Source organism: Rhinatrema bivittatum, chromosome 1 (genome assembly GCF_901001135.1).
Source record: "Rhinatrema bivittatum chromosome 1, aRhiBiv1.1, whole genome shotgun sequence".
Lineage (NCBI taxonomy): Eukaryota > Metazoa > Chordata > Amphibia > Gymnophiona > Rhinatrematidae > Rhinatrema > Rhinatrema bivittatum.
In genome coordinates, this window is record NC_042615.1 from 704,956,618 (window position 1) to 704,981,770 (window position 25,153).

At 43.5% G+C, this 25,153-nt stretch overlaps 1 protein-coding gene across 5 annotated transcripts in view; it reads right to left on the minus strand.

Moving 5' to 3' along the window:
* ERBIN (erbb2 interacting protein) overlaps positions 1-25,153 on the minus strand; it is a 716,810-nt gene that overhangs the window by 165,232 nt on the left and 526,425 nt on the right. For all 5 annotated transcript variants that reach the window (XM_029576039.1, XM_029576020.1, XM_029576010.1 and 2 more), the window contains one exon: positions 23,778-23,899. In XM_029576039.1, coding sequence (XP_029431899.1) covers positions 23,778-23,899 — 122 coding nt within the window. The remainder of the gene's footprint in view (positions 1-23,777; positions 23,900-25,153) is intronic.

The following is a 25,153-nucleotide window of genomic DNA, read 5'->3' on the forward strand; positions in this document are numbered from 1 at the left end:
TAATCAAACTGCACCACCAAACCTCAGTCTCCATAAAGGACCGTCACCTGACTGGGAACTTTATAATTTTAGAATCGTTACTATGTAGACAAAAATGAACTTAGGAGGATGAAGTAATGTAAAAATGAAGCTATTAAGAAATATCAACAAATCGTTAATGCAAGTGAAATTATGTTGCTTACCTGTAATTGTTCTGCTGTCCACAGAGAACACAACAGCCACACAAGTGGGTGATGTTATCCGACAGCACCATGCTGGAACATGCTATCTCAGAGTTCAGAAAGACAAAAGGTCTTCCTGAGCATGTATGGAGTTCCCATGCTGCCACCACTGCCCGAGTCCCTTCACAAGCTGTCTTCAATTGACTGGGAAGGTGGGTGGGATTGTGTGACTTTTGTTCTTCTATGCACTGAGAACATCTGTTACAGATAAGCCGCTTTGCATTCTCTGAAGACAAGCAGCAACAAAGGCAGCCATACAAGTGGGGACTCCCAAGCTGAGAGCTGCTATGAAATAAAATGTTTTTTTACATGCAGAATTTTTGCTATCCCAATAAGGCAAAAGGAAGGAAGCTGAAGCTCTTATTTAAACAAGCTTTTAAAAACAGCTTGGCCAAACTTACTGTCACTACGAGAGTCCTGGTCTGAACAACAAAACTTGGTGGTAGGGTATATGGATGACCAGGTGGCCAATTTAAAGATATCCTGAATCTAAGCTAATTAGTGATGAGCCATCAGTGTTGCAGCTGCTCGATTCTAATGAGCTTTTATATTTTGCAGAAGATGGATTCCAGCATTCGAGAAGCAGAAAAAAATGCACAATTTAGACAATGTTCGTTTTTTGACTGGATAGCCATTTTGTTGGCATCCAAAGAGAAATAACAGATTATTTTCTAAAGGGTTTAGTTCATTCTAAGTATAACAAAAGGGCTTTTTTGCAGTCTAGAGTATGAAGAGACTGTTTGGCTGAAGAAGAATGAGATTTTGAATAAAAAATTGGAGGCATAATTGAATGATTCAAATGGAAATGAGATACTATTTTAGGTAAGAATTTTGGATGTGTTCATAACACTACTCTATTCTTAAAAGTTTGGGTATAAGGTGCATAATCCACTAAAGCTGGAAGTTCACTGACTGTGAGATGAGGTAATAAGCTATAAAGAACAATATTTTGAATAATGTCCATCGTAGCAAAGAGTTCAAATAGATGCTTCATAAGCTAAGAAAAAACTATATTTAAGTTCTATTGAGCTAGAGAGACTGATTGGAAGTCATAGGTGACATATTTAATGAACTTGAATAGCAAGGGTACTGAGAAACAGGCAGGCTTCATGATTGTTAATGGTAAGCCACTGTAGCACTCAAATGCTCTCTTACAATTTGATTTTAATCCTGAATGAGCAAGGTGAAGCTGGTTTTGAACTAGAAAGGCAGTAGGATATGTGAAAAGTTATTCAGTACGAAGAGCACCAGAAAAAAACAAACATCTTTTCCATTTGAAGTTATATGATCATCTGACAGCATGTTTTCTAGCTGCTAAAATTACTTGCTTTACCTCCAACAGGAGGAGCATGACTTGCCCTATTTTGCTATCAATATCCATACTGTGGGAGCTAGAGATTGAAGATTGGAATGAGGCAGTTTGGAAATATCCGCAGACAAACTGGTGGAGTTATGGCCATTTTCTGTAACCATGGAAACCAGATCTGTAGAGGCTAAAACAGGGCTATGAGAATCATTGTTCTTGAGTCCCTTGATAATTTTTCTTTGAAATGAGAGGAATTGGAGGAAAGGCATACATTAACTCCTTAGCTCTATGGAACTGAGAACACATCTGATGCCAGGGAGTTATGGGCTGTTCTTTTGGAATAGAGGGGGAACTTTTGGTTGTAAGGAGATGCAAAGAGGTTGATGGGAGAGGTACCACATTGACGAAAACACTCCACTGTGCTGTGATAGACAGACCATAAGGTTGAAGACGACTCTTCCATGAGTGCACTGAGACTTTTTTTTTCCAGGCTGATAAGTCGCAGAGTTGAATATTTTTCAACATTGCCAAATTCTGTATCTGAGATTTTCTTTGCAAAGTTTTGAGGAGCTTGTTCCTTGTTTATGGAAAACATTGCTACCTGATTGTTCATTTCTGTTTTACTGTACGCTTTAATCACGGTTCAAAAATCTAAAAAGCTCTCACTATCATTTGGAGTTCCAATGGGTTGATGTGAAGACAGGATTCTTGAAGAGTCCCTTGAGAACAAACTACACTGAAATAAACTCCCTAACTCTGATAGGAGGCATTGTTAACAGTACTTGTATTGGTGAAAGATGAAAATCCTGACCATAAAGAAGGCTCTCCAAATTTGTCAATCACTGCAAGGAACAAACAAGATGCTTGGAGATATCTATCTTGTGGGAAAGCAAATGTAGGTGTTGGTTACATCAAAATTTGAGATGTCACTAGGCTTGTCTCATGTTTAACATGCAAAAAGGGTAATGTGCACTGTGGCTGCTATGTGACCTAACATCCTCATGGAGAATCTGACAGTCACCCACCGTGAATTGCAAAAGGTATGAGCTAGTATTACCAGTGTGTCCTGCCATTGGATTGGGAGGAAGTCTTTTCCTTATTGTGCTCCTATAAAGTTGATTAGTTGGAGTCAAATGAGATTTCTTGAAATTTACTATGAATCCCAAGGACTGCAAAATCTAGAGAATAAACCTCACATCTATTTTAGAATCCTCGTAAGATGGCTTGAAATTAGCCAATCGTCTAAGTAAGGGAATACGAACAACTGTTTTCCTGAGGTGTGCAGTTACTATTGTTAACACTTGGTAAATGCTTTGGAGCTGCTGCTAGCCTGAAAAAGTGGACTCTGAACTGGAAATTATGATATTCCAGGGTAAAGCTTAAGTACTTCCTTGTATGACTTATGCATTGGTATGTGTCTGTAAGTACTTTTTAGACCCAAGATTGTGAGGCAATCGCTATTCCTAGAAGTGGAAAGATATTGCCCAAGGAATTCATTTTCAATTTTTCCTTTTTTGAGAAAAGTGTTCAAATCTCTGAGGTCTAGAATGCAACAAAGACATCTCAATTTTTTTGAGTAAGGAAATATCTTGAATAGAATCCCCTCCCTTTTTCTGACATTGGAACAGTTTCCACCACCTGGGTTGACAATAGGGAGTTTGGTTCCTGCTTGAGAATGTCTAGTTGGTCCAGAAAGTGGTGAACAGACAAAATTTTAGCAGCGATCTTTGATGTTTATCTTGAATACCCAACTTTCTGTGGTGATGAGATCTCACTGGAGGAGAAAAAATTGATGCCTTCCCCTCAATGGAAAGTTTGGAAATAGTTGATAGCATTTATCAACTTGGTATCAAAAACTCGACTGGACCTTTGAGGAAGCTGTTGAGACTTGCCCTTAATCCTAGACTGGCCTGTTGCTTACGATGCTGCTGATGAGGGAACATGCACTGCCTATAACATAATAGGGATTATCATTCCTTCAAGATAAATAATAGTGTTTTCCTGAATGGTTGCTGCAGGAATCTTTGGAAGGACTGATTCACTGGAACAGTTCTAGGGTCTGTAGAGCTGTATACTAATCCTTTATGACATCTACTGTTTCTTTTACTCTATCACAGTGCACCAGCTAGACCAGATGCTCTAATCAATCATGCCTTCTAGCTCTAATGGCTGTTGCTGTATCAAATAACTAAACTGAATTGGTCATATGCTTAAGCACATTAATCAGCATAAAACAACAAATCAGTACCATCGCCTTTGGTATAGTCTAATGCATCTCCTTCAGGGCCAACCACTCTGCTTGGAGCAAATGCAGAAATTCTTCCTCGGCTTTTCAAATATCACCTATTTTAGTTCCAGAATTGGACTTTTCTTTGATGAAGACAGACTTAATTACCATTTCTTTCTCTGCCAGAATATTATTTCTTCATTCAGAAGCTTTGCTCAGGGTTTGTAAATTCTTATAATGCAGAAAGGCCATCTACCTCTTCAAAAGATCACTTAGAGCCCATACTAGAGAGGTTCTCTGTAGAACTTCAGTCCCAGTCATCTATTGCGCCTTATCAAGAATTTCAGCGTCAGACGGAATTCCATTCTCCAGCTTCCATTTCATTAAAGGATAAAACTACACAGAAGGAATCATTGGTGTTGCTCCCTGATTTAGAAAACTCCTGAGTTTATATGACACTTTTGTTTTTCAGGCCATGCAATTAGAAAGTCATGGGATAGGTGCCAGTGTCCTATTGTGCATGCTTATGTCATGTAGCACTATAGAAATGTTAATAAGTAATAGTAGTCGTAGTAACTAGGCACCCAAAAAGATATGCATCCAATAATTGTGTGTGCCTACCTAGGCGCTCAAATAGCCACCCAAAAAGTTGTGTCCCCAATATTTATGCACGCACACCTAGGCACTCACCCAGGTGGACAACAGGAATACGCACAAAAAGTAAGCGCACAGTGCTAGATGTGCATTGATGTAAGCGTGCAGTCACTAGGTGGTGCTTAACAAGGGCGCTCAGAGGATAAGGCTTTTCTGTGCACCCAAAAACTGGGCGCACAAACTGGATGCACAGCAAGCCGCACATGCTGAACCGACAAGCCTGTAGAGGGCAGCCTAATAAAGTGCACAAAAAGCTGTTGCAGCCTACCACACAGCGCGCAGCAAAAGCCTTGGAGTGGGGCCTAGCCTAGATAGGCTGCTAAACCCGCCAGGCTGCCTACATCCCTCGACCTTCCGTGGAGCAGGACGAACTTCGGAATAGTGTGCCAAGCACAGAGACCGGAGGGAGGAGGAAGCTAAATCTCTGTACTTTCCTTTTTTTTTTTTTTTTTTTTAAACTTACCAGAGCTCAGCCTTATCTGGCTGAGCATAGATAAGGTCTCCAGCTGCAGGGGGAGAGGGCTTTTGCAGTCATTGCTGCCTCGGCTTCCAGCACCCACTGCCTTTCAGCTGCTCAAACAGCTAAGCCCATGCCAGAAAATCTGCTACCAGGTCAAGGCATACTTCTGAGGGACCATGGAAATCACCTCAGGAAATCTCAACTGGGGGAGAGATCATTTGGTATCACTGCAGGAGAGTGGGGAAGTAATTTTCCTTCCTTAATTCTCCTTCTTAAAATTGAAGCAATCCCCTGTGGGGGAAATGTATGTCCACCATCTTCTGCAGACGGAGAATACTGGCGGGCTGAGGTCCCTGCAAGGGTATATGTGCTGTGACATCAGCTTGCTCAGTCTCCATCTGTTGGTAGGAGTGCATAACCCACTTGCTCTGGATTCATCTGACTAGAAGCTAAGAAAAAGTTGTTTGGGAAAACTTAACCTAGAACTCAAAGAGCTCAAATAGCACCCTTCTTCACAGACAAAGCCTTCAGAACAAATGCACAGCATAGAAACATAGAAATGACGGCAGAAGAAGACCAAACGGCCCATCCAGTCTGCCCAGCAAGCTTCACACATTTTTTCTCTCATACATGCTCAGTCTTCAAGATCAGTGTCACTGTACCCAGTGTGCAGTGATAGGTCGGAGTGAATAATTGTTTTGTGGTGATATGTCATCCCTGTTGTCTCCTTGATATGTCTATCCTACATGTCTGCTGGCTGTCTGTTCTATAATTTGTATCAATTCCCAACTGTATACCTGTTGCTCTTCTATTGATTTCTATGAGTCAAATGACTATAATGACTTATAGAAATCATTCGATTAAAAATGAATGAAACAAATAGGATTCATTTAATTCAGGGGACACAATTCATTTTGGGGTCCCCAAAAAGAAACAATTAACCCTTATTCATTTTGCTTTACAAATTCATTTGAAACTAATGCACATTCATAGCTACTCACAGACTCTGCGGGTTCCAGGACATAGGAGACAGAAGGGAACGGCTGAATGTGCCAAGGGATGTGGGGAGAGAGGAAAGAAGTGGTGACGCTGTTGGGTGGTGGTGGAGGGAGAGGGATGATGCCAGGGAGTGGGGAGAGGGAAGGAAGGGGAAAGTGAAAATGCTGGGGGTGGGGGAGAGGAATAGAGGGAGAGGGAAAGTGATGTCAGAGCATGTGAAAGATGGATGGAAGGAGAGGGAAAATGATTATACCAGGGAGTGGTGCTGAAGGAAGAGAAGAAGGTGATGATGCCAAGGGGTGGAGGAGAGGAAAGGGAAGGGAAGCTGATGATGTCAGAGGATGGGGAAGAGGGAAGAGAAGAAAAGTGATGATGCCAAGGGAGAGGGATGACAAAGTGCTAATGCCAGGGGTGAGAAGGAAAGCAAAGGAAATAGATGTTTGTGCCAGGCGTTGGTGGGAGAGGAAAGAGAAAGCAGAGTTGCTTACCTGTAACAGGTGTTCTCACAGGACAGAAGGATGTTAGTCCTCACATATGGGTGACATCATCAGGATGGAGCCCAATCACAGAAAACTTTTGTCAAGAACTTTGTCTAGAACTTTGACTGGCACCTACTGGGCATACCCAGCATAGCACCAACCCTGCATCCAGCAGGGGTCCCCCTTCAGTCTCGTCTTATAGTAAAATTACATGCGAAAAATAAGAAAACGTAACAAACCCAACACCGTGGGGTGGCAGAAGGGTTTCATGAGGACTACCATCCTGCTGTCCTGTGAGAACACCTGTTACAGGTAAGCAACTCTGCTTTCTCACAGGACAAGCAGGACGGTAGTCCTCACATATGGGTGAGTACCGAGCTGAGGATGCCCAAGCAATGCACCAAATGTACCCAAAGGCGTGCAACAGGCACAACTGGGGTGGAATTTGGTAGAGGGCATCCTGAACTCCACCGGGTTGACAGAAGGATGTTGGTACCTCAGTTCGCAAATAAGTTGCGTAGCACAGACTGGCCGAAGATGGAATCTTGTCTAAACAATAATGGGCTGCGAAGGTGTGGAGAGAGCTCCAGGTAGCAGCCTTACAGATGTCACAGCAAGCGGCACCAAGCGTAGGTGCGCTACTGATGCTGCCATGGCCCTGACCGAGTGTGCTTTAACACGGTCTTGAAGCGGAATGCCTGCCTGGTGGTAACAAAAGGAAATGCTGTCCGCTAACCAAGAGGAGAGATTCTGCTTACCCATAGGTTTGCCCAATTTGATGGGATCGAAGGAAACTAACAATTGAGTGCATTTCCTGTGGGCAGCTGTACAGTCTAAATAGAATGCTAGAGCACGTTTACAGTCAAGGGTATGCAGAGCCCGTTCTCCTGGGTTTGAGTGGGGCCTGGGAAAGAAGGTGGGTAGTATAATGGATTGATTAATATGAAACTCCGATACTACCTTAGGCAAAAACTTAGGGTGAGTGCGGATTACTACCCTATCATGCAGAAGCTTAGTGTAAGGCGGGTAGGTAACTAAGGCCTGTAACTCACTAACTCTGCGGGCGGAAGTGATTGCCAAAAGAAAAATCACCTTCCATGTGAGATAGCAGAGATCACAGGATTGGAAAGGCTCAAATGGCGGTTTCATGAGCCTTCCCAAAACCATGTTGAGGTCCCAAGAAGGGGCCGGAGAGCGCAGTGGAGGTTTAAGGTGAAGCAAGCCCTTTAAAAAGTGTGTGCCAAGGGGCTGTACTGAAATGGGTACATTCCCGACACCTTTATTTTAATGCGGCTACCGAACTGACATGTACCCTGATAGAAGAAGTTTTGAGGCCTGACTCTGACAGGTGCCAGAGATAGTCCAGAAACTTCAGTGTGGGACAAGTGAAGGGATCGGTGGACATGAAGTACACCATCCCGTAAACCTGTTCTATTTATAACGATAAGACTGCCTTGTGGAAGGCTTTCGTGAAGCTACCAGGACACGGGAAACCTTCTCTGAAAGGTTAAGAGGTTGAAGTATTAACCTTTCAACATCCAGGCAGTCAGGGAGAGGGCCTGGAGGTTGGGGTGACTAAGGCAGCCGTTGTTCTGAGTGATCAGAAGCGGGTCCTTCCCCAGAGGTATGTGCCGGTGTACTGATAGGTTGTGGAGAATTGGAAACCTGACCTGACGTGGCCAATGAGGGGCTATGAGAATCATTAACCCCCTGTCCCTTCGCAACTTCACGAGAGTCTTCACGAGAGTCTTTGAGATGAGTGGAAGTGTAAGGTATGCATTAAGGAGACCGCTGGCCCACGAGAGGGAGAAAGCATCTCTGGGCTGGCGGTGTTGGCTGCGAGTGAGAGAGCAGAAGTTCCCTACTTTGCAGTTGTGAACTGACACAACGAGGTCTATGTGACGATAACCCCAACGTTGGAATATTGAGTCCACTACAGTGGGGCTGAGGGACCACTCGTGCGGTTAAAAAGTGCGACTCAGCTTGTCTGCCAACACATTGTCCACTCCCGGCAAGTAGGTGGCCTGAGGTACATCGAGTGGGAAAGGGCCTCCGCCCATATCTGTGCAGCTTCCTGACACAGGAGGTAGGAACCAGTTCCTCCTTGCTTGTTGATGTACCACATGGCCACCTGGTTGTCAGTTTGAATCAGGATGACCTGGGTTGGAGAGGTGATCCTGAAAAGCCCTGACAGCATATATATATTTTTTTTAATTTAATCTTTATTGAATTTTTTAGTTCATGACAAAACATTGTCACCTTACAATATGGATGTCAACATAGAATACTTACACTAGTCATTTCCAAACTTGTTCATATATTTTAGAAAGAAAAAAATCAAGACTAACTTTCCACATTATACAGATCCATTTAGACATCCTGCTACTATGAAATTGAAAGGCACTTGAAAAACTTTTAGATTGAGCATATTTAAGGAAATAAGACAAGAAAAATAAAAACTGGAATTATTACCCCTGTATTTATCATTCTACCAATGCTCATAGTGTCCTTAATCCACCACTAATTCTCCAATCACATTCTTAGCTTCTAGGAACTTCTTTAAATCAGATGGTTCATAATAAACATAATTTACATTGTTTAATTTTAACATACATTTACTGGGATAACATTTTATCATTTGGGCACCCACTTTATCTACCAGATTCTTCAAAGCTAAGAATTCTTTTCTTCTATTTTGAGTCACTTTTGTTACATCTGGAAACATCCAAATCTGCTGATCATAATACTTAAGTCTGGTTCTTCATATATAGTTTAAACACCATATCCCTATCTAAGGGGAATATAAATTTCACCAGGACCGTACCCCTCTTTTGAACTAACTCTTCGTTTGATGTTTCAAGCAATTCAGTGACATTAAGTGGCTCCTGAGGTTCTTCTTGCTCTCTCTCTCTTGATCTTCTATCCATAAGAAAATATATTCTTGCCAAAGGTGGAATAGAATCCATAGGTATCTTCAATATTTTATTCATATATTGTTTAAATTGTTCTTGCACTGAGATACCCCCAATCTGAGGGAAATTAATCAACCTCAGATTTAGATATCTTAGTTCATTTTCAATTTTCTCAATCTTTTTTTGTGCACCAAATCCCCCATGATTAATCCAGTTTGTATATTTTCCATCTTTTGTACCTTCTGATCTAGATCTTTTATTTGAGTCCTCTGGGACTCATTTAATTGTTCCATTTTTAACATTCTTTGATTCACATCTGTAACAACACTTGTCAGAGTTGATATAGATTTTTCTAACGTCATAATTGCTGTCCAGACATTATCAAGCATTATTACTAATGGTTTTTCAAGATTTTGGGGAGTAATGGTGTTTAAGTCTAAAACTCTGACATCCTTCACAATTTTGTGTGTGCCAGAGTCCTCACCATCACTCTGTTTATAAAGTTCTATTCCTCTTCTCTCTTGTAGAACCTTATCCCCCGATGTTAAGGGGGCTGTTTCGAGAAATTCAGATGGAAACATTCTCTCTCCCAGGGGAGGTGAAGGAGTATTCGGGGCTCCCGGACTCAAAGATATAATTGAGGCAGGTGATATCTCTTGTAGCTCAGGTATAGATATCACAGTGCCTCTTTCAACGGGAGTATTTTCAGGGGCAGAGTTGAAAAAACTTTCAATTTAGGCTGGGTAGGGTTCACTGGAGAGGATATATTTGTCGCCTCTCTCAGTTTCCCCTTCCTTTTAGTATGAGGCATTTCTCAATGCCCAAAACAGAAACAATATGCAAGTATTCAACTCTCTTCCAGTTAAAGCTGATTAAGTGCCTGTGTGTGGAGGCTTCGGAGAAGGACTCTAAAATATGGAAAATAAATTTAAACTTACTATTTAGTTGAAGTAATCAGAAACAAAGTCGCCAAGTCAGAACTCTCGGGCAAAGCTGCACGCCGCAGGGGGGTTGGATTTTAAGGTCACTTCACCGACTCCGCCCGATGACATCAGGCCCCGGAAGTCCTTGGTAGCACCGGAGCAGGTAAATCCCTTGCCACCGGTCTCAGGAGGAGGAAATAGATGGTAAATAATTCTCCTTCACCTCCCCTGAGAGCATATCCAATTGCACGAAGCTCCAGGAAATTTATCTGGTGTTTGGCTTCCTCTGGAGACCAGATGCCCTGAGTTTGCAGGTTTCCAACATGTGCTCCCCAGCCGAGGTTGGAGGCATCTGTTGTCAAGGTTATTTGAGGTTCTGGAATCTGAAATGGAAGGCCTTGTACCAGATTGTATTGATTTGTCCACCAAGCTAGCGATAGCCGGAGCGGTTTGGTGATGCGGATTGTGGAGGACATTGGCTGAGAAGACTGAGTCCACTGCGATCTCAGAGTCCACTGCATTACTCTCATGGCGCGTCAAGCCATGAGAGTGACCTGCACGGTGGAGGCCATATGACCCAATAATATTAGGAAGTGACGTGCAGTTGAATGTTGTCGAGACTGCAGTCGAAAGGCCAGAGAAGCGAGAGTGAGAGCTCGATCTTGAGGTAGGATAGCTTTCACTTTTAGAGTGTCCAAGTCGGCCCCTACGAACGACAAAGTTTGTGAAGGAACTAGCCTGGATTTTTGATAGTTTATGAGAAAACCCAGGGAGATCAGGGAATGCAAAGTGAGGCGAAGGGACGTCAGTGCACCTTGCCGAGAGGGAGCCCTGATCAACCAATCGTCCAGATAGGGGTAGACATGGACACTGATTCCCTGAGGTAGGCCGCTACCACCACAAGGCACTTGGTGAAGACGCGTGGGGCAGATGCTAGGCCGAAAGATAACACTCGATATTGGAAGTGTTTTGGGCCTACTAGGAATCTGCGATGTGACGGAGTGATGGAAATGTGCATGAAGGCATCCTAAAGGTCTAGAGAGCAGAGCCAGTCTCCCCTTTGAAGAAGGGGAAGTAGAGAACCCAAGGTCACCATCTTGAACTTTTCTCTTTGTAGGTATTTGTTTAGAGTGCGAAGATCCAATATTGGGCGCACACCATCTGACGTTTTTGGTATCAAGAAATACCTGGAATAGAATCCTTGCCCCTGTTGGAAGAGGGGCACTGGAGGAGGAGGGAGACCTCCTGCTCCAAGAGGGGTGAATGGTCAGATGTTCTCCACGTCAGCCGAGGCGGGGAATCCAATGGGACAGAGAGAAAGTTGAGGTGGTAACCTTGGGATACTATTTCAAGTACCCACTGATCTGTGGTGACTGTGTGCCATAGGCTGGAGAAGTGGCACAACTGGCCGCCAAATAGTTGGAAGTGGAAGCTGGGTACTGTTCTCTAGAAAGGAGTCAAAAACCTGATGCTGGACCTGGTTGAGGGGCTGGCTGTGACTTCTGCCCTCTAGGCTGCCTAGGTTGGCCTTTTTGGTAAGGCTTAGAAGGCCGACTTCTGGACGTTGGAGGATAGTATCTCCTCTGCCAGTAGAATTGCCTCTTGGAATCTCTCTTAAAAGATCTTTTGGAAGAAGAAGAGGGATCAGAAGGCAATAAGGAGAGCTGGCGCAGAGTCTTTTGATGGTCCTTGAGCTGCGCCACTGCTTCTTGAATCTTTTCACCGAAAAGATTATCCCCCTTACAGGGCAAGTCAGCCAATCTGTCTTGTACCTCTGGTCTGAGGTCTGAAGATTTCAGCCAGGCCCATCTCCTTGCACTGATACCGGCTGCCGATACCCTGGAAGCGGTGTCAAAGATGTCGCACGCTGATCGTACTTCATGCTTGCCAGCATCTAAGCCCTTTTGTGCTAGGGCATGAAGCTGGTCCTGGAATTGCAGAGATAAAGCTTCAGCAAAGTCTTGAATCTTTGTGAACAAGGCCCTATTGTATTGGGTCATGTAGAGTTGGTAGATTGCAATGCGAGAGATGAGCATTGATCCATGGAATACCCGTCTTCCAAATGCATCCAGAAACTTCTGATCTTTTCCTGGGGGAATGGAAGAGTGAAGTTTAGAGCATCTAGCCCTCTTTTGGGCTGACTTCACAACCACCGAGTGATGACCCAACTGAGTTCTTTGGAAGCCAGGGGCTGACTGAACTAGGTAGGTGGCATCTGCTTTTTGGTTAACAGGTGCCACCGAGCCAGGGTGCTCCCAGTTTCTCTTCAAAAGGTCCAAAACGATGTCATGAATAGGGATGGACATGATTTCCTTTGGAGCATCGAGAAATTGTAGAAGATCTAGCATCTGATGTCTAGAGTCCTCTTTTGGCTGAAGCTGGAATGGTACCATTTCAGACATCTCCTTTACAAAATTAATAAAGGATAGGTCCTCTGGAGGAGAACACTTCCTTTCATCGGGAGGGGAGGGCTGTGAAGGTAGATCATCAGAATCCTGGGACGAATCATCAGTCCAAGGATTAGAGTCATCACCAGTTCCAAAATGTTCTTCAGAAGGAAGTAACGGCGTTATCCCTGAAGGCCCTGGCCTGGGTATCTATGGTCCCGAAGGAGGAATCTAAGGCATCGATGGAGGCATCGAGGGCGGCATTGCTGGAACTGAAGGGGTTATCGATGGAGGCAACGATGGAATCTGTGACATCGATGGTTGTGTCGGTGGCGGTACACCTGATGGCAGAATGAAGAGCGGGTTTCTTCTTCTTCCTCAGATGACAAGGGAACTGGCGAGGAAGGAGTCGGGTCCCTCGGATCCACCGGTGGAAGGGCACCGATTATCTTGTCCATTCTTACCAATAGCGTTGCAAGCACCACGGGTATCAGGTCGGTGACTGTAGGAGGAACCGGCATAGATGGAAGTTGGAAGCCCTGGAATGCTTTGCCGATGGCCTCTTGGATCATCCGATCCAATTCCTCACAGAAACCTGGGGCATGAATACCCGGTTCCGGAGTGGGAAGCAGTACTGGTGTAACCGGGTCCACCGGTGAAGGTGGAATCACGGATCCCGGCACCTGCCCAGGTGGGGAACGCCTTGGTGATCGAGAGACAGAAGAGGATGAAGCCTTTTCTGCATGGGGCTTGTCGGAGGCTCAGATGACGTCGATGTCGAGGGTTTACCCGTACCGATAGCCTGAGCTTTATGATGGCGATGTCTATGTTTTTCTCGATGTTCACTCCGGTGTTTTTCCAGAGGAGAAACAGAGGGGGTCGACACCCATGGAGTCATCGAGGCCGGACGGATAGCAGCGGAATCCCAGTGCTGGCACGATGTGGACTGCACTGGTTCAGACGATGTCAAAGCTATCGATGGAGTCGGGGTTTTTGGCCGAAGGAGAAGACCCATCTTATCTAGCCGAGCCTTGTGACCCTTTGGTGTCATTTGGGCACATTTGGTGCAAGTAAGGACATTGTGGCCGGACCCCAAGCACATCAGGCAGACCGTGTGAGGGTCAGTGATGGCCATTGTTCGAGTGCAGTCGGGGCACGGACGGAAACCAAACGCCATGGCTTCAACAAAATTTAGTCGCAGTGAGGTCGATGGCCAGCAGGCCGTGAGGGAAAAGCTCGACAGGAATAGACCGCAAACGGGCAAAAAACTTACCATTCGACCGCGGAGCAAAGAAATGGATATGGGGACCCCTGTGGGGTAGATTTTTTTGAAATTTTTTTTTAACAAAGTTCCATGAGGAAAATTCCTGTCAGTAATTTCTGAAGAGCTCCTTAACCCATGTGGCTACTGCTGCGCGGAAAAAAGAAGACTGAAGGGGGACCCCTGCTGGATGCAGGATTGATGCTATGCTGGGCATGCCCAGTAGGTGCCAGTCAAAGTTCTAGAAACTTTGACAAAAGTTTTCCGTGATTGGGCTCCATCCTGATGATGTCACCTATATGTGAGGACTACCATCCTGCTTGTCCTGTGAGAAAGATGATGCCAGGGGGTGGGGGAGAGGAGTAGAGGGAGAGGGAAGGTGATAGAACATGAGAGAGAGGGATGGAAGGAGAGGGAAAGTGATTATGAGAGTGGTGAAGGAAGAGGATGATGCCAGGGGAAGGGGAAGAGATAGTGATGATGAAGGTGGGGGGAGAGGGAAACGAAGAGAAGGTGATAATAATGCTTATGGTGGGAGGAGAAGGAAGGGAGGAGATGGTGATAGTGCCGGGGGATGGTGATGGAGGAAGAGGGAAGGAAAGGTAATGATGATGCCAGGGTGCATGGGGAGAGGAAAGGGAGGATTATAATACTGTAAACCATTGTGATCTTCTTTTGGAACAGTATATAAAATTCCTAAATAAAATAAAATGTGACAAGGGGGTGGGGGAAGGGAGGGGAACATGATGATGCCAGGGGGTTAAGGGAGGGGGAAGGGAAGAAAAGGTGATACCAGGGGAGAGGAAGGGAAGGTGGTGGTGATGATTCCAGGGGATGGGGGAAAGGACGAGAAGAGAAGGTGATGATGCCTGGAAAAGGGGTGGGGGTGGAGAGAGAAGGGAAGAGATGAGAAGAAACAATGATGGTGAAGACGAATGTGTGTTATAATGATGTGAATCCTATGCTGGGTATACCATGATGCAAAAAAAGGTCGAGAACCACTGCTATAAAATCACATTTGCTGGGCATAAAATGAATCAATGTGTATTAGCCCACTGATAGACAATTTTTAAATTGTATTCAAAAGTTATAAAAATATTAATAATTGTAGGACCGATGATTACAAACTGGGTTTGTAAGGTGGCCTTTTCTTATATCTACATTTATAAGCATCTCAACACTATTTTTTGTTCCAAAATGTTTAACTTTTTCAGTACCATCCCTAATGTGATTGATGTTTGGAGTGGTGGTACATCTGTTGGGTGTCTTCATTATGATATTGCCCAACTTGAGGAATGTTTAATATTTTGATAATGAAAACCTTTTCATTTTATTTTTTTTAGTTCAGCTATACATGAAAAAATATTTTTAAGACTAAAAAAGTGTTGCAAAAGAATTTATCTTGGCCAGTACACAACTTAGAAAAGATATCCATAATATATCGGGCTTGGTAGTGTGTCAGTCAGTGCTTGCGCATGTTCCCCAGCCCGCCGATAGATGGCACAGGTGGCTCCCTGGCCGCCTTGGAGCTCAAACTCGCCGTACAGTGGCCATGTGACAACACCAGCTACAACAGGTACAAAGGACAGCGGCCATTGCGGGACAGGCAGAATATAGCAGAGGAGACCCTGGCCTGCCGTGAACGGAGCGCGTCCCACGGCACACGCTCCGTTCGCAGTGAAGATGAAGGCCCGGCACGCTGTTCATGGTGAAAAGGGAAAGCCCCTGTGTGCTGCGATCGGCGTGCTGGGCCTTCATTTTCACCGCGGAGCGTGTGCTGCGGGACGCGCCCCGTTCGCAGCATGCCGGGGTCTCCGCTGCTATTTTCTACTCAAGGCGAAAATGGAAGGACCCCGGCGTGCCGCGAACAGCACACCGGGCCTTCATCTTCGCCACGAACGGCGCAGGTCCCTTGGCATGCCGGTGAGAGAGAATGTGTGTCGGGGAGGGGAGGGTGAGAGAGAGCAGGAGGGTGTGAGAGAGAGCATGTGGGGGGATGCCGGTAAGAGAGAATGTGTGTGAGAGAGGGGGTGGTGACAGAGAGCATGGTTGGTGAGAGGGGGGTGGGGAGGGTGTGAGAGAGCATGGGAGGTAAGAGAGGGTGGGTGGGGAGATGCTTGAGTGTGGGTTTCAGAGGGAGGGAGTCTATATGAGGGGAGGGGGATGCCGGTGAGAAAGAATGTGTGTGAGAGAGAGGAGAGGGGGTGTGGGGGAGTGCGAGAGACAGCTTGGTTGGTAAGAGGGGGAGTGTGCAGGATGGAGTGTGGGTTTCAGAGAGGGAGCCTATATGAGGGGATGTGTGTGTGCCAGAGTGAGGGAGTCTGTATAAGGGTGTGTGTATGTGGAAGGGACACTCTTACAGTGAATTTCTAGGGAAATTCTGCTCAAAACAAGAGCAGATATGCCAATAAAAAGGCTTGCCGCCAGGCGTAGAACAGGTAGAGTTGCTAGTACAGTATATATTATCTTATAGCAGTAAATTCCTTATTGCTAGCAGACAGTTGTGAGTCACAAGAATTCCTTAGGGTTAGTTACTGAATTTTAGACAAAACTTTCTTAATTTAGAATATGAACTAAAAGAAATGAAAGACCATTTTAAAAGATTAGACATATTAGGTAGTGACATCTCCCAAAACAGATCAATTACTACAAGTTAATTTTATAAATAAAAAAGGAGTACGAAACTGACAATTCAAAGTATTTAACAAAAAACTTTAAAAAATTGGGACAGGCACTGTGATATTTTATTATCTGAAGATTTAAGTAAATGGTTATCAAAGACTTTTTGAAGAAAGTACTTATAAGTTAAATTATATCACAGTCACTTGAACAGACTGCCAAAAGGAGAAAGTTACTCCAGATGTGATTTGTATTGTAAATACGCAGAATCAATGGCAAAATCTGAAATTAAAGACAACACATTTATCCACAACATAATTCAGGTTATTAATTGTGAATATAAATATTTAATGTACATGATTTTTTTCTAATTGCATTAAGTGGCATGTGGTAAGAACTATCAGAGAACTTAACTACTGAAATTGGGAACATTCTCAGTATAAAGAAAAATGACAGAAGACATTCCTCAGCCAGATTATCAGATTCCAAATTTCTTGAAAATGAGATAATTCAGACAACACGAGATCAACATTTGGGATAATTTCCCCTTGGAGATCAATCATCATTATTGTGTGTTTAAGAGGGAAGAAATGTATTATTTATATGTAATAAAAACATGTAATAAATTATGTAAAGGTCAAAAGTTAAGACAGGTGACATTTTTTCTTGCCAAGTAGTGTTTAAGAAAATGAGTTCAATTCATGCATGTTTCTTGAGCCTCCACTTGAAAAATACCAGGTTTTCCTAAATAGCCACTGAATCTGATATACTGGCACCTTGTGGTCACCTCTGGTACTGCAGTCTCATACTGTACAGATAATAACCCTCATAGAGACTAAAAGCATATAAAATACAGATGGAGCTGGGTTGGAGAGAGTATCCAAATGAAATAGGTTACTGAAGTGTAGGCTAACCTTTTTACCTTCTAGCCCTTAGTTAGAACTAACATTAGTGGAATATTCTCCTGTGCTTCCTTTGCTTTTTTCTGTATGGGATCAAAATTAATTGGAGTGATTACGCATGTCCAAAAAGGCTTACACAAACATTATGCATATTATAATAAGGCTAATATATTTCATGGTTCTGAGCCCAACCAACTCCAAATGCCTCATATGCATATTACTTGCCTATTAAGTGTTATTCTCCCAAGGTTTGAGATTATTTTATCTCAGAATAGCATTTAAAATATTCAGTTGATCAACCTAAATAAGCTCTTTGCCATGGCCTGTTTTCTGACCTCTAAATGTATTTGAAATATTACCCGCATCCTCCAAAGTTCGGAGTAGGGTAGGCTATGATATACATTTTATTTATTTAGAACTTTTATATACCGACATTCATTTGCATATCACATCAGTTTACAATGAACGGGGAAAATAACATTGGAAAGGAAAATAAAGTTACAAATAACAGGGAGAAAAGGAACAAGGGGGGAAATAGGATAGAAATTAAAGAGGGGTCAAGCAGACCAAGGAAAGGTGTTTAAAAATGAACTTGATTATTATAAATAATCATGTGGTTATAAGTGAGATCAACAGAGGAAGAAACAACTTTAATCGCATAAAGAGGCCTCATTTCTTGCAGCCTAAGAGCCTATATAAGAAAAGCTACCAATGGGGTAGATGGACTAAACAGACCCTTAAGTGGTTCAATCAAGGAAGAATTTGCAGGGCTCTTTCAAAAGAAAATAGGCTCTAAAAGAAGGGGTCATGGGATGAAGGCGAGAGGAGGTAGACTTTGGAATAATCTACAAAAACCTTACTTTACAGAGAGGGTATCATATGCCTCCTTGTGAAAGTGGTGAAGACAGGCAGTATCTTGTACCAAGTACTCAGGTACAAGATATGTAGAGAGCAGTTCCATCACTGCTCTCTACATTAATGGTGGGGGTGGAAGGGGAATAGAATAAGGAGCTAAGAGAAACAGATAAGAATGAGAGAAAAAATGTGTGAGGCTTGCTGGGCAGACTGGATGGGCCATTCGGTCTTCTTCTGCCGTCATTTCTATGTTTCTATGTTTCTATGTAGTGTGCTTGGAGGGCTCCAACTCCTCATGCATTGCATCACCGCCCAACTTATCAAATATATTCAACGCTTGGCCACTTACGTCTATGTGACTCTTACAGTGCTGAGTGCTTTTTCGCTCTCTTCCAACTCTAAAGGAATGGAAGGCCTGAGAGAAGGGTCACTGGAATCCAGTCCACCAAAGGGACTATCCAATTGTTCTTCCTTAGTTTTACTGTCATCTTGCTCCTTGTTAGTTTCAGTACTGCTCTGGTTAAAACGCTGCCATCGCTTTTTGGGAGCTACTTGATTTACCTCATTCAGGTCACCCCATAAAAATAATATATTAACTGGGCCCTTAAGTCTGGGACTATCAGCCCAGAGGTTACATATATATATAATGGGATGTACTATCACTATTGTTAAGCCACGGCCTCTGGTGGTGTTTTGGTATTGCATATCTGTGTCTTTGATTCTAAAAGATACTTAAGCTCACATTCCCATACTTACATTTTATGGTAGATTCTTCTCATTATCAATACAAAGTGCTCCCCCCTTGGACCTTTGTGAGTATTAACCAAATGCCTAGCTATAGTAGCAGGGCATCCAGATCTTCCCTTATCTGGATAACTGGCTTATAACCGCTAATTCCCAAGGAGGAGTTCTAACCTCCCTGGAGAAATTGATAGGTCTCTTAAAGTCACTGGGTTTCCTTGTTAATTTTGAGAAATCAACTAATTCCATTCCCAGAAAATCAAGTTCATTGGGACATGGACAGATTCTCTGCAGGAGAGCGCTTTCCTTCCTTCAGACTGAGCTCAAACTCTCTGGGCATTTCTCAAGTATATACTTGTTAAGGCTTCTTAAATCCAGGATTGGTCTCTGAGCCCCAGATTTCTTGGAGATGAAGAAATAGCATAAGTAGAATCCTTAGCAATAGGGATGGGGAGGAACCAGTTCTACTGCCCACTGTTCTAGGAGAGACCACTTCCAGGTGGAGCTGTGTTGCTTGAGATGGAACCTGTCTTGAAGGCTAAGCAAAGAGAAAGTGCAGGGAGCCAGGACAAATGCAAGCAGTATCTAGACTCCACAATCTTGAGAACCCAGACGTCTTTGGTCATCTTGCACTATTCTTCTAGATAGTAGTAGATCCAGTAGACCCTACTGGAGAGGATAGTTGCTGAGTCTGAAGAGTAGACAAAAACTTGGCTCAGGCTTATGCTAGACCTGTCATGCTGCTTTAGATTGACAGCATTCACCCTGTCGATCGTGAGTTGAAAGTTGTCATTGCAGAAGTAGGGACAGCATCGGGTAGTGCTAGAATTGCTGGAAGGGGCATTTCTGGAAATAAGGTCTTTGAAAAGTGTGGAAAAGACGTCTTGCAGAAGTCTGCTGTTCTGGCCCTGTGGAGAGGGACTGAACTGTCACGTGTTGTTCCTTAGTCTAAGCCGTTGATTCCCTCAGCTTATCTCCAAAGAGGTTATCAACAGAGGCAGGGCACATCCGCCAACGTTTCGTGGACATCTTGGCATAGGGTACTTGCTCTCAACCAGCTCCTTGTGATGAGCTGAAATGGAGTTTGATGAGCAGCATGAGGTGGTGTCGAATGCTTTGTACACAGATTGAAGAAAATGGTGATACACTCTTTGGCATCAAATAGTGGCTGAGGGTATGTGATTCTGCCATCATCTGCTAGAAGAAATGGCTTCAGTTTTCACCTACAGTCATGTAAATAATGAAGTATATAGAACTGATGAGCAGTGATCTGTACATTAAGCATGGAGCTTAGTAGCCTCTTTTTGCCACAATTGTCCAGCAACCTGGGATCTTTCCTTGGCGGCGTATTTAAATATATTCTTGTTTTCTTCACTTTTAACAGATGATTCTATCAATACTGACTGATGAGGTAGTTATACTATTCCGAAGCCTGGGGATTTTTGAACCCTCTTACATGAGGTCACGTTTTGTTGCTATTGGAGCAGAGGAAATGGGATTTTGCCACATTTTCATTTGTAAATCTTGCAGGATATGATGAACCTGGATTGCTGCTGGATTTGCTGGAGCTTCCAGAACCTGAAAGATGCCCAAGATGTCTGCAGGGCGGTCTTTGCCCTTTTATAAATGTACTCTAAGAGCTTTTCCTAGTATGTCCAGAAGAAGGAAAAGACTTCCAGGAGATACAAGTTTTTTCTTTTTTTGGGGGGGGGGGGGGGGGGGTGACAAAGGTAATTGCTGTCAATCCCTCTTTGGAGCCTAGAGCTGCAGGAACACTCATCCAGGACTCCAATGATGAAGCTGGTGACTGAGGAGGGTTCCTCCATCGCCTTGGAGGTAAGAACTCCTGATGCATTTCCTTGGAGTGGTACAGTCTACTGCAAGTGAACATTCTGGGCTAGAAACCCCTTGGGAGGATTCTGATGGTGAATCCATGTGTATTGGGGATTCTGGAACTCCTTCTCTTTGAAACAGAGAGGATATCATAGAAAGGAAAGGTTGAATGGACCCTCCTTATCCTTAACCACTAAGTAAAGAAATCTTTCACCAGCTCCACTACTTGGATCAAGTGGATGACATGCCCTCTGAACTGGTGTATATTATGGAACATCTTCTGATACTAGAATGGAATGTTGCACATCTGGGCTCTGTAAAATTTCTACTGGTGGCCAACTGGAAATAAAAGGCACCAGAGTCCAATACAATTTGGTGTTTCTAGAAGCAGACCTTTGTTACAGCAATTTCATTGGCAAATGTGCTCTAGTAATTTTGTGGTGGAAGAGGGATCATACCCCCTTCTGCTCCACTGACAACCAGCATATAGTTACGTAGGAAGATTTGCAGTACAATGCATTAGTGCTTCTAATGGCTGAATGGGGAAAGTTGTCAATGATTATTTATTTATTTTACAGGTTTTTATATACATCATATCGGTTTACAGAGAAATTTAAAGTTACAAATAACAAGGGTGGGGAGAACAGGAGAAACCAAGGGACACAGAACACCATGTCCAAAGAAACACGGAGAAGTAATTTTTCTGTACAGGAATGTTTCAAAGATTCGTGCACAGGCAGCATCGATGCACCTTTGTGAATCAACAGTGACAATGTACTTAATCCTCTTTGCTTCTTTGGTGCCCAATGCACCAGTGGTTCCATGGAGTGGTGCATTGTTTCTTCGATGCATGGCTATGTTTATTCGACCTCAAGGATTCAACCTGTTCTACCGATGGTGGAGATTTTACAAGGCAGACAAGGCTGCGATTTGGGAAAAGGACTTACTGTGACTTCTATAAACTTATGAAGTTCCTCCATTTTCCAGGCCCTCGACCATTGTGTTCATGGGTTCATCCAACTGCAATTGTTACAATTCGCTTGGTCATGGTCTGGACTCAAGCAGTGGTGGTAGAGTTTGTGTCCATCTGGAATGGATACTTTTCTTCAACAAACAGTGTCTTTAAACCCACGTACTGAGGCTTTTTTCTTGGAAGACTGTCTGACGAAAAATCACCTTTAAGGTAGCACTGAAAAGTGCTGTTTGGTGGCTGCTGAGGCAGCAAGGCAACTTTAAAAAGTAATTTTTTGACATTTCTGTGTCCAGTAAATTTATTTAGTTCTTTCTTAGAGGAAAATGGATCAGTGTTTGGTGCTGGAGGGGGATGAGAGAGGAAAAGGAAGAGATCTGGAGACTGAAAGAGGATCTCAAAAAAGTTACATGAAAAAGGATCGGATAAGGGGAGGGAGAATAGTGATCAAGGGTCAGGAAAGGCACTAATAATCCACTCACATTATTCCTCCCCCCTACTTCACACTCCCATCAGTCCCCTCACTCACATCCTATGCCCCTATAGTCCTCTCACTCTCTCTCTCAATACTCCCACCTCCAATCTCTTCATTCACACTGCACAGCTCCTCCGCTTACCTCACACCTCCCATAGCACAGCTGATCCCCCTCCCTCACTGCTTGCCCTGCTTCCACTCTGATCACCTCACTCACCCTTTTCTTCTCTTCATGCCTCCCCCACATCCTTCACTCACCTAATCCCCTCCAATCGTCCCCCCTCACTGGCACCCCTCAAGATTCTCCCTCCTGAGATCCTCTCCTCCAACCCCCCTTCTGGCACCCCTCATTTACTTTCCCTTTCCTCATAAGCAGAGATCTCCACTCCTTCACATTCAACCTCCACTGGCATCTATCACTCATTCTCCCTCTTCCCACAACCCCTGCAATCTCCCACTCCGTGGCACACCTCCCTCTCCCCACACACACCCCGTGAGATCCCCCAACTCTTTCCTTTCTGACACCTCACTCAATCTTGCCCCCCCCACCCCATCCTGTCTACCTCACAGAGCAGCAGTGCAAAGTCTCAGGCCGTATCCTTCTCATCTGCCTGGATTCATGCACAAGTAGCATTGGCAGGAACATCTAGGATAGGGCAGTGCATCAGTCCTCCTCTCCCCTCCACATTCATCTCAGCTTGCTAGGAAGAGGAGGCGCACAACAGCAATGCAGCACTTCAGGCTGCATCCTGCTCCTCTGTTGCCAGGCCCCTAACATCACATTTTGAATTGTGCAGGAGTACTTAGCTGTTCAAAGCACAACACTGGGGGCTTGGCAAGAGAAGGAGGAAGAGGTCTAAAGTGCTGCATTGCCACTATGCGCCTCCTCTTCCTAGCAAGCCAAGATCAAGGTGGGGGTTAGAAGAGCCAGAGGGGTGAGAGAAAGAGGAGGACTGATGCACTCCCACAGATGTTCCTGCCACTGCTACACAACCCATCGCACACAGGGATTGGGGAATTCCTCGGGAAGGCCCAGATTTTGCAGTCCTTCCCATAGCATCATCCATGACTGAGGGCTCATATTACAGCATTATGCAACTGCCAGAGCGAACACAAGAATCTAACTGATTACCTGAGAACTCAGCTTACAATATAAAAACTAATTTTCTAAAATATTTTTTCACAGCCTTCAGAAATCAATTTATTAAAAGCAACGAGGCATGTAGTTGTATTATTATGACTTCACATGCATTTGGAATTGACAATGTTATTGAGGTGTGAAAATATCACCAGCTAGCCACAAGTTTAGGAAATGAGGCATGACCTATCATTAATGCATCAAAACTCAAGCTACAAGAGCCTTCATGATGAATCATCAGGAACTTGACATTATCTGTAATGCTGAACACAGCAACCACCACTCAAAAAGGCAACCCTAAAGTAACAGAAAAAAATTAGAATTATTGATCAACTGTTCTATGTTAATTCAATTTAAAATCTACCCACATAAGCTGATAAAAGGATTCAGCAATTGAAATGAAAAAAATACTGACCCGAGGCGGTGCTTCCCTTTCATCTTTGTCTTCATCACATTCAAATGCCACCTGAGCACGTTGCTTCCTCTGTTCTTCCCACAATGAGGGATTGAAGCTCTCATTATCTGAGATGAATGTAACTGAACAACAACAAAAAAAAAGTTAAATGACTTTTCATTAAGTACAGCATACGAAAGTAAAATGATAGAAAATATCACATCTGAGTTTCTTTCCATTTGGGAATGATCAAAACTGGCTTTTGGAGTGTGCAAATCCGTGCAGACACACATGGCACCAGGTATGAGGGGGCATCACTATGCTGGCACCCACTAACCCCATACCCTTCCACATCATGTAAGCAGGAGGACAAAGAGGGGGTCAAGAGGGTAATGGTGCTAGAAAAAGAAGGGGATGCTGTACTGGAGCACTATGCCACAGCTGCTGTCGCTGAAGGAAGGAGGATAAGGGTGCCAATTTCAGTTTTTATACAGGGCACTGGTTAGCCTAGAGCTGGGCCCTGGGGATGATACTTATGTTGCAATGTGCGCTCATCGAGGGCTTGCTGTGGCAGAGAAAAGATGTTTCAAATTTGTCTCATGGTCAGCACACTGAGCATTCTTTTCAATCACTTAAAAAATAACTCAATTAAAATCTACTCTGGTTACAGAAAGTGCTGTACGTCAGTTTTCAAACTATCCCACCATAATGGTCCTTTAAAACAAAGTGTGCAAAATGAAACAATCACGTGTTGTATTTATGTGTACAAGCTTTACTACCTAATCAACAGCTCTCTACTCATTGTTATTTCACTGTTTCTTACTGTTTTTTTACTGTTTAATCTATCCCTCATTTTCTAATGACCAAGTTTCCACTCCCTGTTTTATTGTAACTTTTTTCTACGCCTGCTGTTAATTGGTTTCTCCCCTTGTTCATTGTAAACCGGTTCGATAAGACTTGTCTTGAGCATCGGTATATTAAAAGAACTTAAATAAATTTATTTAGAGTTTTTTCTATACCGGAATTTGTTTTCACATCATATCTGTTTACATAATACGAATTAACAAAGTAAGAGAAGTACATTGATTTGTCATTGATCTATAAAAAGGTTAATCACGTTTTTAAATTTAGGATTTCATAACAGATATTCCAGTACTCAGATCTGTATTTATCTACGTTATCCAAAATATCTACTCTAAATTGCATTGAAGGTTGTTTAGAACAAAGATACAGCTGATGAGACATGGTTTTATATACATCAAATAAACAAAAGTAGAGTATAGAATCATAGCTCAAAATAGATTCTAAAAGCATAAAAAAATTAATTAAATCAAAGTTCCATAAAACAGCAAAAATTAACACTTATAAATAGCATAAATACCCATTCTTTGCATAGG